We start from the raw sequence: 18,313 nt of genomic DNA, 5'->3' as shown, positions 1-18,313 counted from the left end.
CTTGCAAATTGTAGCCTCTTTTTCCTATTTGTAGTGGAGATGAGTGGTTCCCGGTGGGGTCTTCTGCTGTTGTAGCCCATCCGCCTCAAGGTTGTGCGTGTTGTGGCTTCACAAATGCTTTGCTGCATACCTCGGTTGTAACGAGTGGTTATTTCAGGCAAAGTTGCTCTTCTATCAGCTTGAATCAGTCGGCCCATTCTCCTCTGACCTCTAGCATCAACAAGGCATTTTCGTCCACAGGACTGTCGCATACTGGATGTTTTTCCCTTTTCACACCATTCATTGTAAACCCTAGAAATGGTTGTGTGTGAAAATCCCAGTAACTGAGCAGATTGTGAAATACTCAGACCGGCCCGTCTGGCACCAACAAACATGCCACGCTCAAAATTGATTAAATCACCTTTCTTTCCCATTCTGACATTCAGTTTGGAGTTCAGGAGATTGTCTTGACCAGGACCACACCCCTAAATGCATTGAAGCAACTGCCATGTGATTGGTTGATTAGATAATTGCATTAATGAGAAATTGAACAGGTGTTCCTAATAATCCTTTAGGTGAGTGTATCTTCCTGTGAAATGTTTCCTCTTTTCACTTATCAGTACTAAGATTTAACTGGGATTGACATTAATTATGACTGATGCTATTATTTCCAGCTTAGTACATTTGACTGTAAATTCTCTTGTGATGCAGGTCATCCATTTATAATAAGATAGGAAATCTGCTGTAAAAGTTCTATTGTCTGTTTTTAAAAAAATTAATGATGAGAAAAAACTTCTTGGTTACTGTTGTAACCTCCGTTCCCTGATGGAGGTATCGAGACGTTGTGACGATGCAATGACACTAGGGGTCACTCTTGGGAGCCCAAAACACCTCTTCTCATCATTGAGGGCAAGACGTATCTACAATGGCGTGGCCTTTTCTCTATTTTTTTCTCCCCACAGAGTGATGTTTTTTCCGGCTGGGGACATATTTTTTTTTTTATTTAACCTTTATTTAACCAGGTTTGTCTCATTGAAATATAAAATCTCTTTTTCAAGAGAGACCTGGCCAAGATAGCAGAACAAATTAGATCACACAATCACAAAACAAACACAAAAGAGGCAAAGACAACTCAAGTGCATTTAAATTAAAAGTGTCATTAATTAAAACATTTGCACGTGTGGATGGACTCATGTTCTATAGTTTTAACATAACCTTTAAAATAATTTAAGGAAATTAGACACTGTAGTTTAAGCGTTTTCTATAGGTCATTCCAAGTAGAAGATGCAACAAACATGAAAGCCTTTTTGAACAACTCTGTCCGGGCTTGAGGTACATTCAATGAAATTGTTTTCTGGGACCGTAAAAAATAAGTACTCTGTGTAAAAGAAAGAAATTCAGATATGTAACATGGAAGCCTGCCTATAATGTCCTTATATATAAAGATATAAAGGTGAGTAAGCCGGCGAATTGATAGAGAAGGCAAATTCACTGTGGAGTAAAGTGTGCAGTGATGAGTGAGGGGTCTGCAATTTGAAATCAATCTTAAAGCTCCATGAAACACAGCATCCAACCTCTGAAGACACTTAGATGGGGCATCTAAGACAGATCACCATAATCAATAATAGAGAGAAATGTGGCATCGACTAACTTTTTTCGGGCAGAAAAAGTAAAACAAGATTTGTTCCTAAAGAAAAAACCTAGCTTTAATTTCAACTTTTTTACTAGATTCTGTATATGAAGCTTAAAAGAAAGGTGATCATCAATTAAAAATCCTAAATATTTATAAGATGAAACTAGCTTAATTGTTTTACCCTGATCAGTAACAATATTCAGGTCTAACTAATTTTTCCTTGAGTTTGAAAAACCATTACTTTGGTCTTCTCTGCATTAAGCACAAGCTTTAATTGATAAAGCTGTGCTTGCACTATATCGAAAGCAGTTTGCAAGCATTCATACGCCTTCCTAATGGTAGCTGCACAACAATAAATAACCGTATCATCTGCATAAAAATGGAAAAATGCATGTTGGACATTTTCCCCCAGATAGTTTATATAAATAGTGAATAAAAGTGGCCCCAGAATGGAGCCTTGTGGGACCCCTTTACAGATTGATAAATATTTTGACGTTAGGCCATCAACTTGCGTAGCTTGAGTCCTATCAGCGAGGTAGTTGATAAACCAGCCCACAGAGTGCTGAGACAAACCTATACTGATCAGTCTCTGAACTAGTATTCTATGGTCAACAGTGTCAAATGCTTTGGACAGATCAATGAACAGAGACATACAGTGTTTCTTGTCATCAAGTGCTTTGACTATGTCATTAATTACTTTTATAGCAGCAGTGGTAGTGCAGTGTTTTTTCCTGAAACCAGATTGATGCTTAGATAAAATTGACTGAGCATTTAAATACTCTTTCATTTGTTCAATAACCAAAGATTCCAACACTTTGGCCAATGCTGAAAGTTTGGAAATGGGTCTGTAATTATTAGGCAAGGTAGGGTCACCTCCTTTCAAAAGTGGTAAAACATAAGCAGACTTCCAAACTTTGGGAATTTTGTTTGTGACCAGTGAAAGATTAAAAAGATGAGTCAGAGGTTCAGCTAGGATATCTGCAGCTAATTTAAAAAAGAAAGGTTCTAAGTGATCGGGGCCTGCAGGTTTTTGAGGATTCAATTGCTTCAGGGCTTTATGAACATCAGCAACAGAGAAGGAGCTAAAACTGAAAGTTTTTTCGGCAGGTGTCATTTACAGGCTCCGAAACTATAGGGGCAACAGAATCAAACAAGAACCCAGATTAAATGAAATGGTCAATAAAACAATTTAACATTTCTACTTTGTCAGATATAGACACACCATTCTTAACTAGAGACAATGGAAAACCTGTTGGTTTAGTCGATGCAGATAATGAATTAATAGTTGTCTTACGAGAGGTTCTCTCGTATTGCGTAAGCTAGCTTCTACGGGGAAAGTAGCGTAAGCTAGAATCTACGGGAAAGATTCATCTTTTCTGAGATATTGAAGCCAAAAAATTATCCTTAATTTTTGTATCCATTGTCAACGCAGTGCGGCAGCTGCAGACCTTGAGCGGGCTATCTAGCGAGCTCATAGGTTGCTCTGCGGCAACTGCTGCAGCCTATAGACGAGCTTGGGCGAACTCGCATCCAATGAGAGGCGTCCGCGCGCTCACTGCATCAAAGCCCGCCAAAATGGGCGTGACTAGAGTGCATATAAGCGTAGTTCAGTAGGCTGGAACCCTGATTTTCATCTCTTCAGCGAGCTCTTCGCATCACTGAACTGGAAGCCGCGTCGCCGTTCGAGGGGCATCAAGCAAGCGTGGACAGCGTCGAAGAAGCCGGCTGTCTTCGCCACCTTCAGCCGTCCTGCGAGCTACGCCATCCGGCGACGTATCCTTTTAAAAGCAAGCTAGTTCTTAAGAACTTCACAAAAGAGTACTGGCGTCTTTTTAAGATGCCTCGCTCCACTTGCGCCTCATGCCGCGCTCCTCTCAGCACCGGAGACCGCCACATCATCTGCGCTCTCTGCCTGGGACTGGGGCATGCAGAGCTCGCCCTCGCCAGGCGGATGCGATTTCTGCGAGGAGCTGCCGATGTCGACCCTGCGGGCTCGACTCGCAGCGCTCAGGACCGAAGCCGCCGCGCCGCCTTCCGTTCAGCCGCGCAGAAAAAAGCGCCGCTCTCAAAGGCTGCCGGAAACAATGGTAGAAGCGATTGCCTCGCCGGAGCCCATCCCTCGAGCATCGCCTTCACCCTCCCCACCCACCCGCGTAGTTGCCGCCGAGCGGCTGCTCTGCTGCCATCTCGGACGAAGAAGCGGAGGATAAGGGCTGTTCCATCATGGCTTCGGACAACGAGGAGTGGTCAGGCTCACATTGAGCAGGCACCCAACAGACTTGACGGCTGCTTTCTACAGAGCCGCCGCTGCGCAGCACCCGCTACCCGGGCCGCTCCCTTCCTGCCGGAACTCCACGCCGAGCTTTCCAAATCATGGAGCAGCGCTTTCTCGGCCAGGGTCCGATCCCACGTCTCCACCTCTCTTGCTTCGGTGGACGGCGCCACTGAGAAGGGCTACGCTTCCATCCCTCCGGTCGAGGATGCGGTAGCAGCACACCTTTTGCCCGCCCTCCGCGAGATGGCGGTCTAAACCAGTGCTCCCGTCTAAGGTCTGCAGAACAACTTCCGCCTGTGTTGGCGCGCCTATTCCGCCGCCCGGCCAAGCTGCATCTGCTCTGCACTCTATGGCCGTCCTACAGATCCTCCAAGCGGACCTTCTGCGGGAGTGGGATGAGGAAAGTAGGCATCCAGAGGCGGTTGCAGACATACGGAGTGCTACGGACCTCGCCCTCCAGCTACCAAAGCTGCAGCCCAAGCTATAGGGAAGTGCATGGCGCTGCTGAGCCGAGCATGGGAGAAGCAGAGCGCTCTACGTTCCTCAACGCACCGCTCTCTCCATCCGGTCTCTTCGGCTCAGCGGTGAGTGGTATCATTGACCGGTTTTTCAGAGGTCCAAAAAGCCACACAAGCCATGAATCTCTTTCTGCCTCGTCGCTTAGCTCCTCTGCAGGCCGCTCACGTGATCAGCCTCCTGCACGAGCCTCTTCACAGCGCCCAGCTCAACAATCTCAGACTTCTCAGCGTCGACAGGGCGGCCGCCCTCGATCAGCGCTCAGACAGCCGCCGCAGACCGCCGCCCCAGCGGGCCTCGATTTAAGGTAGCGCTGAAACCAGAGCAATCGAAGTCTTCCTAACTTTGTTGAACAAGCGACGGCTCAGTCCGCCCGCGGCGGACCACCGTCAAAGCTTTGCCCCTGTCAGTCCCCTTCTCTCAGGCTACTACAGTGGTGAATTTAGCAGCCAACAAGCCGGTGACACTGCCCGCTTGCCTGCACTCAAGCGCCGTTTTCACGGCGACCCAAATAAATCTTGTAAAGAGCAAACATGTCTTATGTGTAGAAAATGTGCCCACAACCCAGTGTTAGCCCCTACACACAAGCATAACACATCCCGTGCCCCTATCAGAGCACGCTCTCATAAAGCGATTACTGAACCGCTCGGCGTCAGAGTCAATGAAGGCGCCCACAAATGCGTCGTAGCGCCCATTCTCTGGCCGCTCTGTCACACGACCAGCCCTATGTGTAGAAAATGTGCCCACAATCCAGTGTTCACTTCTGCACACAAGCACTGCATGTCTCGTGTCCCCACCAGAGCACGCTCACATAAAGCGATTCACGAACCGCTCGGCGCTAGAGTCAATAAATGCGCCCACGAATACGTCGCTGCGCCCATTCTCTGCCCGCTCTGTTACACGGCCAGCAAACATTCCTCTGTGTGTACGTCCCGTGCCCATGACTATGCTTGCGCATCATGTAACAGATGTGACTCTTTCCCCATTCATTCCAATCGGAAGTCACTCACAAAACAGCCTGTTCATGCTGTCTGCGAGCAATCATGCATGAACACACTAAACGCGCTCACACATTTTGTTCAGCTCTGTGTGCGGCAATCAGAGCGAATTGGCCATTCACCCTCTAGCGTTACGCTTCAAAGCGTGGGAAGCTATTCCAGGGATATCCAAGTGGGTGTTAAGCACAATACAACAGGGCTATTTGCTACAGTTCGATCGCCGCCCTCCTCGCTTCAGAGCTGGCTCGAAACCACTGTGAACACGGAAGCTAGCGTGCATGCTTCGTTCAGAAATAGCAAGCCTTCTGTGCAAAGGGCCATAGAAAGTGCCACCCTCTCTGAGCGAGTCGGGGCTTTACAGCTGTTATTTTCTTGTTCCCAAGAAAGACGGCGGCCTCAGACCCATATTAGATCTCAGGGTTTTGAACAAGGTGCTTGCAAAAAGACTGTTCAAAATGCTTACAATCAGGAAACTCCTCGCGCATGTGCGCCAGAGGACTGGTTTATTTCTCTCGATCTGAAAGATGCATACTTTCAGATTCAGATAAATCCCGTCACAGGCCATTCTTGAGATTCAGCCGACGGCCAGGTTTATCAATACACCGTCCTCCCGTTCGGCCTGTCCTTAGCACCCTGTACTTTCACGAAGTGCATGGATCGCGGCTTCGCACCCTGTGGAGTCAGGGTTTGCGAATTTTGAACTATTTGGACGACTGGCTGATTATGGCACAGTCACATATGGAACTTCTGTCTCACAGAGCAGTTCTCCTCAGCCATCTGAACAGTTTGGGTCTTGCAGTCAATTGGACCAAGAGCTCACTACAGCCCAGTCAGACAATTTCCTTCCTTGGAATAGAACTAGACTCCGTGGCAATGACGGCTCGCTTATCTACACAGCCGCGCCGTGTTCAGCGACTAGCCGCATCTTTTCAGATGAACAGCCTCACGCCTCTGAAGAAATTCCAGAGAGTGCTAGGTTACATGGCCTCAGCCGCAGCAGTACTTCTGCTGGGTTTACTGCACATCGCCCGCTTCAGCATTGGCTAAACACCAGCGTCTCGCCGGGCTTGGGCCACAGGCCGCCAGCCCATCAAGGTGACTCAGACCTGTATATCAGCTCTGCAGCCCTGGACAGTGGCGAATGGTATCAGCGGGGAGTGACAATGGGAGCTGTATCTCGCCGAAAAGTCATCTCGACAGACGGCGTCCAACATGGGTTGGGCGCGGTCTCGCGAGGGCTCTCCGGTTTTCGGCCTATGGTCAGTTCAGGAAAAGCTCCTTCACATAAATTGTCTGGAAATGATAGCGGTCGAGTACGCCGCGTGCGCTTTCTCCCGGTCATTCAGGGTCACCACGTCCTGGTCCGTTCGGACAACAGATCTGTGGTATCCTACCTAATCCGTCAGGGCGGTGTCAGATCCAGGAACCTCTTCCATCTGACGAAACGCATACTGAGTTGGTCCCAGTGCCACCTGCGCTCGCTGAGGGCAACGCGCGTGCCAGGCCACCTGAGCGACGGCCCGGACAGACTGTCCAGAGACAATATTCCCCAGGGGAATGGTCCCTGCACGCTCAAACAGTCCAGGCGTTATGGCACCTATTCGGCAGAGCAGAGATAGACCTCTTTGCGTCCAAAGAGAACTCTCACTGCCCAATATTTTTCTCGAGCGAGGCGCAGCTGGCCCAGGATTGGCCCAGACGTCCGCTTACGCCTTCCCTCCCGTCTCGCTATTGCCACAGGTAATGCAGAGGATCAGGGAAGCGCGTCACTCGGTGCTCCTCATAGCCCGCGTTGGGAGAATCAGACATGGTTCCCGGAGCTTACGCAGCTGTCACTGACAGCGCCGTGGCCCATCCCAGTGAGAGCAGATCTCCTCTCTCAAGCTCGCGGCACAATCTGGCATCCCCACCCAGAGCTGGGGCTGCATGCGTGGGTGATCAGCGACTACCCGTCGCTTTGCCAGAAGGAGTAATAAACACCATCATACACACTAGAGCCCCTTCCACGAGAAGACTCTATGCGTCAAAATGGTCTGTGTTCTCAAAATGGTGCTCCGACAGAGACCTGGACCCGCGGACATGTGGGGTGTCGTCGCTGCTCGTATTCCTACAAGAGCTGCTGGATAAGGGCAGATCCCCATCCACACTCAAAGTGTATGTGGCGGCCGTTGCGGCGTTCAGCTGAACCCCTGCACGGCCAGTCATGGGGTAAAACGAGCTGGTCATCCGCTTCCTCAGGGAGCTAGAAGGATGAACCCCGCGCCCCCATCGGTTCCTATCTGGGATCTTTCTATAGTTCTCGAAACTATGAAAGCCCCCTTTCGAACCACTTCAATCCGTGGATTTGAAATACCTTTCACTCAAAACCGTTTTTCTGACTGCCCTGTCATCAGTCAAACGTGTGGGAGACCTTCACGCGCTGTCTGTCAGCGCTGCGTGTCTTGAGTTTGGACCAAGTGACTCCAAGGTCATTTTAAAGCCTAGACACGACTATGTTCCCAAGGTGATCGGTACTCTTTTCAGAGCACAGGTCATTTCCCTATCGCCGCTACCAACACCCGATAGCGAACGCGACGCCAATCTCCTTTGCCCGGTCAGAGCACTGAGATTGTATACTGCGCGCTCCGCCGCTTTCAGACGCTCTGAGCAGCTTTTTGTTTCGTTCGAGGGCGCACCAAAGGTCTCGCCGCCTCGAAACAGACACTATCTAGATGGATAGTGGACGCTATTGCTGCTGCATACGCGTCAAAAGACCTGCCATGCCCGTTGGGCATTAGGGCTCACTCCACTAGAGGCATGGCATCCTCGTGGGCATGGTCCAGCGGGATTTCCATTCACGACATATGTGTGGCAGCGGGATGGACTTCCCCCTCCACCTTTGTCAGATTTTACAATATGGAAGTGCCCGCTCTGCAGGCTAAACTACTAGCGGTTTAATACGCTACAGCTCCCCTGGTGAGCTGCACTGATGGGTCACATTCCACACAGACCGGCACCGCCGCTCTGTCGTTCCCTTCCCACTATGTGCTTATGTATTACACAATCAATGACCCGCATTCTTGCCGGCCAAATGTTATTTCCCCCACTCATAAGGGCTCCCCGGGTCCCCCTTAATTCCCTGGGGCTCATACAGTGGATGCTTGGCGCGACGGCGTTGACAATGGGTTCCCGTAGCGTAAGCTAGCTTACGCAATACGAGAGAACCTCTCGTAAGAGAACGTATCGGTTACCTAACGTAACCTCGGTTCTCTCCAGATGAGGGAACGAGTATTGCGTAGCCGGCCGTGCTTCAGCGCCACGGCTGACTTTTCGCTTCAGTCAATGAAAACCAGGGTTCCAGCCTACTGAACTACGCTTATATGCACTCTAGTCACGCCCATTTTGGCGGGCTTTGATGCAGTGAGCGCTGGACGCCTCTCATTGGATGCGAGTTCAGCCCAAGCTCGTCTATAGGCTGCAGCAGTTGCCGCAGAGCAACCTATGAGCTCGCTAGATAGCCCGCTCAAGGTCTGCAGCTGCCGCACTGCGTTGACAATGGATACAAAAATTAAGGATAATTTTTTGGCTTCAATATCTCAGAAAAGATGAATCTTTCCCGTAGCGTAAGCTAGCTTACGCAATACTCGTTCCCTCATCTAGAGAGAACCGAGGTTACGTTAGGTAACCGATACGTTTTCCAGAATTTTTTTGGGTCATTTAGATTCTCAGTGGTTTCAGATAAGTAAAATTCAGCTTTAGCTTTTCTGAAGAGTGAAGTGAATCTGTTTCGCAACAGTCTGAAAACAAACCAGTCAGCATCAGTATCTGATCTCCTTGCTTTTGCCCAGGCTACATTTCTCTCATGGAGCAAATTAGAAATCTCTGACGTAAACCAGGGATTGTCCCGCCCCTTAATTCTAAATTTTCGAATAGGTGCATGTCTGTCAAGAATATCAAGAAAACTGTTTTTAAAGAAAGTCAGGGCTAATTCCACATCAATCAAGGCAATTCCACTCCAGTCAAAATAAAATAAATCATATAAAAAACCCTGCTCAACAAACATTTTCGCCTTTCAACAATACGAGGTGCAGACTTGGGCACCTTAGTATCTCTAACAGCAGCAATCACACAATGATCACTCACATCATTAGCAAAAACACCTATTCCAGAGTACTTAAAAGGGGCATTGGTCAGGATTAAATCAATGAGTGATGATTTCTCCGGACATTTAGGATTTGGCCGAGTAGGAGTGTTAATTAATTGAGTCAAATTTAAATTGTCACACTGCTCTTTAAAAGCATCTGATATCGGCCTTAGCCAGTCCCAGTTCAGGTCACCAACAACAATAGTGTCATTACAAATAACTTGACTTAACAAATTTGATAGTGTAGACGAAGAGTCATTTGATGCAGATGGAGTTCAATAACAACCAACCAACCTAATATAGTGGTCTTTAGAGACTTCAAGGTTTAAGGCCAAAAACTCAAATTGTTTACACACCGATTTTGAGAGCACTAAACTAGAGTTGAATTTGCATTTGATATAAATAGCAACACCTCCCCCTCTTTTTGGGCGATCTGAATGATACACATTATAACCCTCGATGCCAATATCTTTATCAAGGACAGATTTAGTCAGCCAGGTTTCAGATAACACAACAATGTCAGCATCAGTTGACCTAACCCATAAATTAACCATATCCAGTTTGGACAGTAGACTCCGAACATTGAGGTGAATAATACCCAGGCCAGACCTTGATTTAAAATCTTCAGGTGTATCACATAGCTTAACGCTATCAGGGCCCGGTTAGGCTGAACATTTCCAGAGATTAGTAATAAAATAATAACAAGAAGTCTGGACTAAAAAGCAGAAAGTGAGTCTGCAGAGACAATAAACCAATCCTTCAAAATGGAGAGGCAGTGAAGGTGGAGTAGATTTTTAGCCTTGTAAACAAACAGAAATGAGTGACTTGGCCCCTGGGATTTAAGTTGGACCGTGGAAAAGTTTTCAAGCCTTGAGACTACAATAGGGAACTGCATTTGGATGGACTCATTTTCTGACTGCAAATGGACAACCCCACTGTTAAAGGGTAACTAAACACCTGCTCAGAGTCTGACTCCACCCACTAGAAATATTTGAAAATGCAGGAAAAGTGGGCAGACCCCGTCGGGGATAGAGGGAACGAACCGAGTGCGGGGCTGAGCGGGGTGGGGGGGGCACCTGAGACTCGTAGCGACGGATTAATTGACAGCTGCTGTCAGACTCTATGTTATTATTATTCCTCACACGGTCGCAAGACGACATGTACATGAATCTGGCGTGGTGAGCTGGAACCTGCTTACGTCAGCTGTCACCGCTTAAGTACCGCAACAGCCAATAGGAAAATTCAACTGCAGTAGCCACCGTTCAACCTGAAGAGGGCAGCACTCAGACGTTTTTACACCATATATTGTAGAATTAAAACACTTTATACACAAATGTCAAAAAAATTACTTGAATCAATGACCAGTACTAATAAAGCCCCATGCTTACAGATCATTAACTATAAAAAGTTGGTTTAGGGTTTAGTTATCCTTTAAGGGGGATCAAAAACATAAACAAGGCTAGATAAAACTTCATTTTTAAAACACTACAGACAGCTTTGTGTAACAAAAGGTGAAAAGATATTATGGTGAGTAGTTAACAGGAGACTGTTAAGTTGAGGAAGGCGATAGCACAGTGGTGATGGAGACGGCTGAGGCTAAAGCATACGACCGTTTAGTGTTGGAGACAGCTGAGGCTGTAGCCGGCGACAGCCTGGTGGTGGTGGAGGCAACCAAGGCTGTAGCAGACAACAAATCCAGCGAAAAAAACAGCTGAGTCCTTAGGAGACGACAAATGAGGTGGTGGAGAAGGAGGCGGCTAAGGCTGTAGCTGACAACAAGTCCAGTGAAGGAGGCAGCTGAGGCCGTAGCAGACGACAAGTCCAGTGATGGAGGCAGCTGAGACTGTAGCAGATGAGAGCCAGTGGCTACAGCCAGCCTGCAGCAGATGATAAACTGGTGGGATGAAGGGAGCTGAGGCCAATAATAAGCAGGCCCACTGAGATGGTGGTAGTGAGGAGGTGAGGGCCACAGCTGATGTAGGCAGAAGCCTATCCGAGGCAAACACACAGATGTAATGGTGATGTACCTCTTGCTGTTCCAAAGAATGATGCAAACTGTGAGTCAGTAGTGCAGAGATCTAGAGGCCCAAAAGTACCAGGAATCAAGCGAGTAATCTCCACAGCGGAACACCTTAATCCACTCAGTATGCTTTAGAAGTCCATGTGTTGTAATTTTCAAGGTTAAAAAATAATATTTAAAAGAGATGCCATTTCCAAACAAGAAACAAACAATACAGGACAAACATAGTTTCTGCCATCTTGGATTAGGGGCGGGGCTATCTGTATAGGGTGGATATAGGGTGTATATGTATTCGCGTCGGGGAAGGTGTTCTTTCCCCAGGGGGAAAAGACACCATGGAGACCACATCCTGTCCAAACGGGAGGTTAACATGTGACGAATACATCACATGGGCTTACCAGCTGCACATGGAAGAGGCGCCGTGGTAGGTCCTACCCGGAGGGGAGGAGCTCTCCAAACACGGCAACTGGTGGCAGAGGAAGCTCTGCCTAAGGGAGATGCGAATTTACCAACAGGGAAACCGTACTGCGGAAAATACATCTCAAGGGGTTACCACAGTTAACCAGCTCATGTGGATCACCTAGCATACTAGCACATGTACAGGGCCCGGCTACGAATTCCTCCGCCAAATTCACCTGCCACAGGGATAGGAAGGAAAGACATCCAGGGTTCACCATCTCGTGAACTCTCTTGGGGAAAATGTGCACGTCTTCCCCTCTGGGAGGGGAAAGGTGATGTACGCAAGCGGTACACCCAGCCAGCTTTCCTGCATACTTACCCGTTCATACCTGACAACACAGAATGAAACCGGCTCAACCCGGAGATTATAAAATCTCCGGGTTGAGAAAAGTATAAAAGGTATTTGGTCTGCTAGAGAGGCACTGTTGGCTAGTGCCCAGGAGGACAGCACTCTCCTCTTGGAGTGTGCCCATAATCCCAAAGGAGAGGGCACGCCCTGGGCCTGGTATGCCAAATCGATGGCATCCACGATCCAGATGGCAAGCCTCTGTTTGGAGACAGTGTTCCCTTTGCGCTGTTCGGCAAAGCAGACAAAGAGCTGCTCAGAGCTTCTAAAGTTCTGCGTGCGGTCCAAGTAGATGTGCAAAGCACGCACCAGACACAGCAAGGACATACTCTGCATTAATTGCTCAGAGGGGGAGAAATCCATTGAAATGCGTCATAAATCCAACAGCATACGCTTCTCGTTTATGAGATGAATGGAACGGCAGTGGAACTCGCAGCTCAACCCCACTCTGCTTCGAAGAAAAAATCTGAAAGAGTGGTTGCAAGCCAGCTCCTTATGTCCGGGGATGTGGCATGCAAATTCCACTTGCCAATTCCCATTGGACTTTTCTCAAAATCAGAGGTGTTTGGGGCTCCCAAGCAACCCCTAGTGTCAATACATCGACACAAAGTTGAGTGAGTGACAGACAGGGAACTGACCTTTTCACACTGCCTCAAATACCAATAAGGTGATAACACTGATCCAACAAATCCCAGCGACCATTGGAATTTGATGTTTGTTACCGTTTTTGGGGCAGTGTGAATTAGCCTTAAAACATCAATATTCATGGCTTTGCTTTTTTTTTTGTGTATTTTTTAACTTGAGTGTTAAAAAATGACATAAATGTACAAATTCAACCAGAAGATGCTTTTTAAATTGGTCCAGAGAAAATAAATCAGACTGATGGCTAGTAGAGTGGTGCAAGAGCTGTGCATTGACATATAGTTGATCATACTTACAGTGTGCTTTGACTTACAGTGGCTCTTCACATTGTACTAATTTTCTACGGTTCAAGACTCATTGCATAAACACATTGGATGAGAACATTCAGTGAGGATTTGTCAGTCCATAGTCCATTATGGTTTTAATGTCTAATTAGCATTTCAGCTTCTAAAATAACATGACAACATTGTACAAGGTGCCACACTGATTTTTTTGAGACACATTCTCCACAATGTGGGTGTTATATTCTTATAGCAAATTGTAGTGCTATAGAAAATGTCATTTTTTTCTAGGAGAAATGCGAAAAAGAAATTACCTCACGCAGTCCACTGAAAATTTAAAGCAGGGTACCAGTTGAATAGGCCTATATTACATTATGAAGCAGATTTAATAGTTTTTACCTACATACAAGACACAATGTAACATATTCGCTGCAGAATAGAAACACATTACAAAACAAGGTGAAAAGTTCACTCTACTGTACTTAAGATTATAATTAAAAGAAAAAAAGCAGCAACACTTCTAAGGCTTTAACAACCTTTTACATAAAGATGGTGCACTTACAATATATCTAGGATTCAGAGGCTGGCAAGTATCGCTGTTCAAATCAGCATCACTGCACCACCAAATGATATGCACCACCTCTCTTTGAAAACCTGGTGGGAGCCATTCCAGGATGAGATGGAAGCATATTTTGGAAAACCAACAAAGGCATTAAAATGTAAACCCCCCGCAGCATGTCTGGACTCGGACCTGTTTGTCTTGGTGGAGGAGCTGCTGTTCCTCTCCATCAGGGACCCCGGCACAAGAGAAGGGCCATGTGTGCTTTGTTAATATTTAAACTCATCCTTGCCAGTTTTCAGTAATCAGAGAAATACAGAAGCACTAGCATCCCCCCAAAACACACACACATTAATATAAACAGCTACACCAACACACCAACACGTCTTTTCACAGTCATGCTATTTGCCAAATACATTTCAAAATAAATGTGGATGTTCTGACTTCATTTTGGTCGTAAGAAAATTGAAGGTCAAAAGAAGTTTTGTGGTTTTGTGTTTTTCAAAGTGGTCAGGCCAAGACAGCACTCTGTCAAGAAGGTTTATTTAAATGTGAATTGTTTAATTTCTGCACCATTAGTTTCACGAAACGGAAGTGCAAAAATAATGACATTGTTTGTCCAAACAGGTTTCCTTACACCCTGTCTTCCATTGGTTGGCAAATAGATATAAGTCGACCGACAGTGGATTTGGCCGATATGGATAACCAAGATGGTGGTAAAGGCCAATAACCAATTATTTGGCTGATAGTTTTTAAAATCAATTTAAAGAATGTTAAAAATAAATGTAGTGTTTACTTACTTTGACAGGCACAGACACAGAGGCTTAAAGAGTCCAAAATTACTAAAATCCCACATGCAGTTTATTGTTAAACCAAAATCACAATAATAACAGGAAAAAAACTGGTGCATAACAAGGGACTTTTAACTATAAACAAGCCAAAAACACTCAAGGGATCACAGAGACTTTGCCATGTTACAATTTTCTATATTCAAGTTTTTACAAAATTAAGCTTTTTATAGCTTATACAGTATATTCACCAGATGAAGAGTTTTTGATAAATATGTATTTCACCAGATGAGGTGTAATGAGGAATAAGGTGTTATTATTCACAAGATATGAAGTTGGAGGTACAATATATGTACTGACTGGGCTCGTTTCCTTGTTGCATATTTCTTTGCATGCCCTCATTTTAATTTTTTTTTTTTTTTATCTAATCCAAGTCACAAAGTATGCACTGAAGTGAGGATACAAATATAAATGAATATTGCCAGTGATGATAGATTTTTATACCAAAAACAAAACAACATCCAACACTAATTAGTTTTTAAATTAACAGTTTTGATTGTTCGTCATCTTAGAATAACAGCATCTGTTTATTTATATTCTGATAACACACCCTCTCAGATTTGCTGATTTACTACAAACAGGTTAATTTTATGTTAATTGAAATGCACTGTTTTAATTTGCAAATATGCTACCTGCTTCTTGTCTGTGATCATGTTAAGCCTGGAAACAGCTTGACGCCACAGTATGTTCAGAGGGGTGAAATGGACAGATTATAAACTCCAATTGGACAATTATCCCAAAAGCCATATGGGGACATTGCACAACTGGACTGTGATTGGTCGGTTCCACAGCTGTGCCACCAATTCTTAGCCTCTCATGCGAGTGTCAGATGGCTAAGTATACTGACATTTTGGATTTAATTATCTGCACTTTATCGTCCGATCCGCATTTGAAGGGTTGCCCTGGCATCACATCTGTCTGTCAGGTAATTTGAGAGTCTTAACAGCCCAGAATGTAATTTATGTAATGCCTTATTTATCCCACAATATGTCTAGGAAATATAAATATTCCCTTTAATTACTCAATAAGCTAATCCTTTAGCACAAGGTTTTGTCCAAAGTTATGTTAATCATTGCACACTGGGGCCTCACGCATAGATATGACTGGATTCGCCGACAGTCAGTTATGAGGCAAAGAGCAATTAATTAACTCTAATTGACGATTTTCCATCTTTATAATGGTAACAATGGTGAAATGGTACCAGTTGCTTTTATGTGAATGAAACAGCTGTTCTACCCTATGATATGTGATAATTAAAAGGCATTTTTTCCTGAATTTTAATTTAGTAAATGCTTAACCTGCAATGGCATTGCATCCATCTTTCATGTTTAATGAGACAAGGCTTGCTTCCATTTTGGAATGGGTCTGCAGTGGAAGGGAGTACATAGTTGACCGGTGAAACATCCAAGTCTGCTGAAGTATGCTGTTCTTTTCAAATTACTAGCGTAGCCATTCTATTCTAGGTTTTGGCCCTGTTAAATGGATAGTTCATTCAAAATATGAGAATTCTATCATTGTTTACTCATCTTTCTGCCATCAAAATACGTATGACTTTGTTTCATGGAACACAAAATGATTTATTTATAGCAGAATGTTATAGCAGAAAAGTGAATGGTGACCAAGGCAGTCAAGAAAGACTGTTAGTGAACAACGACTTTAATTCAGTCTGTTCTTCACTAAAAAAATAGCAGATTACTTTGGAACATTTGGGATGTAGTGCATGAGTTGTATGGGCTACTTTATGTTGCTTTTATACTGTTTTGAGCCTCACAGCCCTAGTCATCATCTTCTTTTCTCCTTTTGAGTTCCACAGAAAGAAAGTCATATGGGTTTGGAAGGGCATGAGAGTGATTAAACGATGACATAATTGAAACTTGGGTGAATTATCCCTTTATCTTTTTACCAATTTATTGATATTTTGGTCACCAGAGAGAAGACAGGAAAAGAGAGAGGAGGAGGACAATAAAATCGACAATTGGTGATGGATTCAAGCTCCATCATCTCAACCAAACCAGCTCCATTGCTGAACATGAGAAGAATGTCAAATTTAAGATCCAACTTAAACTCACTTTAGTCCATTAAAGGGATAATTCACACAAATTCAAAAATTCTGTCATCACTGTTTACTCACCCTCAGGTTGTTCCAACCCCACATGCCTCTCTTTCTTTTTTAGAACACAAAGGGAGAGGTTATCAGAATGACAGTCTCAGTCACCATTCACATTTATGGAGAAAATATGCAATGAAAATTAATAGTTCTGTGGTTTGCATCAGGTCTGTTGATACGCTCTTTGCTGAATGATCACTAATATAACAGCAGAGCCAGAGGCTGCCAAATACATTTTATAGTGATAAAGGCATCTTGTCTGTGAGGGAATCACCTGCTGAATCCAGCTTAGTGTTTCTCATGACAGATACACAATCACAGAAAATGCTGAAGGAAGACATCTCATTCTGTTAACTTGCCTCTCTATGCACTGGGGATCGGCCTGGATTGAAGCCCAAGTTTCCCTTCTGCATTTCATTGGAGCTAATTAACTTCTCAGGACTTTATGATTGGGGGATGGTTGGGGAGCATTGAACCTCAGCCAATTAATTAAGAGATAATCGGACCACCATACTCACCCCCAAAGGCTCCCCATGTCATCAAGTTGATTTTGGGGCTTCATTTATTTTCCACCAGGGGCCTGCAGTGTTAGTTTACAAGCAGATCTCTAATCAATTGTGGTGTTACCAGGCTCCAGTTGTTCAATTTTGAATTAGGCCCTTAGAGTGCTCAATACTGTAACATAAAAAATATAATCATTAGTGCTAACGGCAGCTCACTTCAATTTCTATGATTTTGATTTTTTCAGGTTATTAAAGACCTGCCCCCTCAAAGACCACCACCACCTCCCGTAAGTACAATATTTTATTATTATTATTATTATTACGTAAATACTTAACTATGTTTCTTAAACGTGTATTTACTGTTCAGTTATTGACAGAAAACACTTTTGGAAAGTTGACATGTCTTGCGGTGTGATATGCGATACGCCATCTTGAACTATTTTAAACAGCATTTTCCTAATGATTTTATAATAATTATGTATTCCATTATGCAACATTTGTCATTTAAAAAAAATCACATTTGCAGGAACAAACTGAATTAGTAAAGGCAAAAAGATGTTAAAATATGGTGAAAAACTTAAAAAAATAAAAAATGGTGCACCTAAAATATAAACTTCACCATACAAAGTATATTCATAGCAATTTTAACCTAAACTCAAAAAAAGTGTAAACTACCTTGCTTATTTATAGGGACTATGCATGAAATAGTTACAGGTAACATAAAAATCACTTACACGTCTCTTGTATTTGTATTTGTAACATAGTTTGTATATTTACTGTACTTTTCTTTGAAGATAAACATCTCAATTTTGTTAAACATTTTTTGTCAATATTTATTGCTTCAGATGGCAGAGCCAGACCCTGAATCCAGGAAGAAGTGGCCAACTGTGGATGCATCTTACTATGGGGGAAGAGGAGCGGGTGGAATCAAACGCATGGAGGTGAACACAGAGACATTACACTTTAATGATGCCTATAATGATGTGCAGGAAAGGTTTTCATGTCATCACAGCTGTCTTTGTTC

General features: G+C 44.6%; 1 protein-coding gene across 1 annotated transcript in view; it reads left to right on the top strand.

The window, feature by feature from the left end:
* antxr2a (ANTXR cell adhesion molecule 2a) overlaps positions 1-18,313 on the top strand; it is a 108,021-nt gene that overhangs the window by 42,664 nt on the left and 47,044 nt on the right. Inside the window, exons 14-15 of the mRNA XM_052125628.1 lie at positions 17,535-17,576; positions 18,135-18,230. Coding sequence (XP_051981588.1) covers positions 17,535-17,576; positions 18,135-18,230 — 138 coding nt within the window. The remainder of the gene's footprint in view (positions 1-17,534; positions 17,577-18,134; positions 18,231-18,313) is intronic.

Source organism: Xyrauchen texanus, chromosome 4 (assembly GCF_025860055.1).
Source record: "Xyrauchen texanus isolate HMW12.3.18 chromosome 4, RBS_HiC_50CHRs, whole genome shotgun sequence".
NCBI classification, from domain to species: domain Eukaryota; kingdom Metazoa; phylum Chordata; class Actinopteri; order Cypriniformes; family Catostomidae; genus Xyrauchen; species Xyrauchen texanus.
Note: the sequence above shows the minus strand (reverse complement) of the source record. Positions and strands in the feature narration are given on the sequence as shown.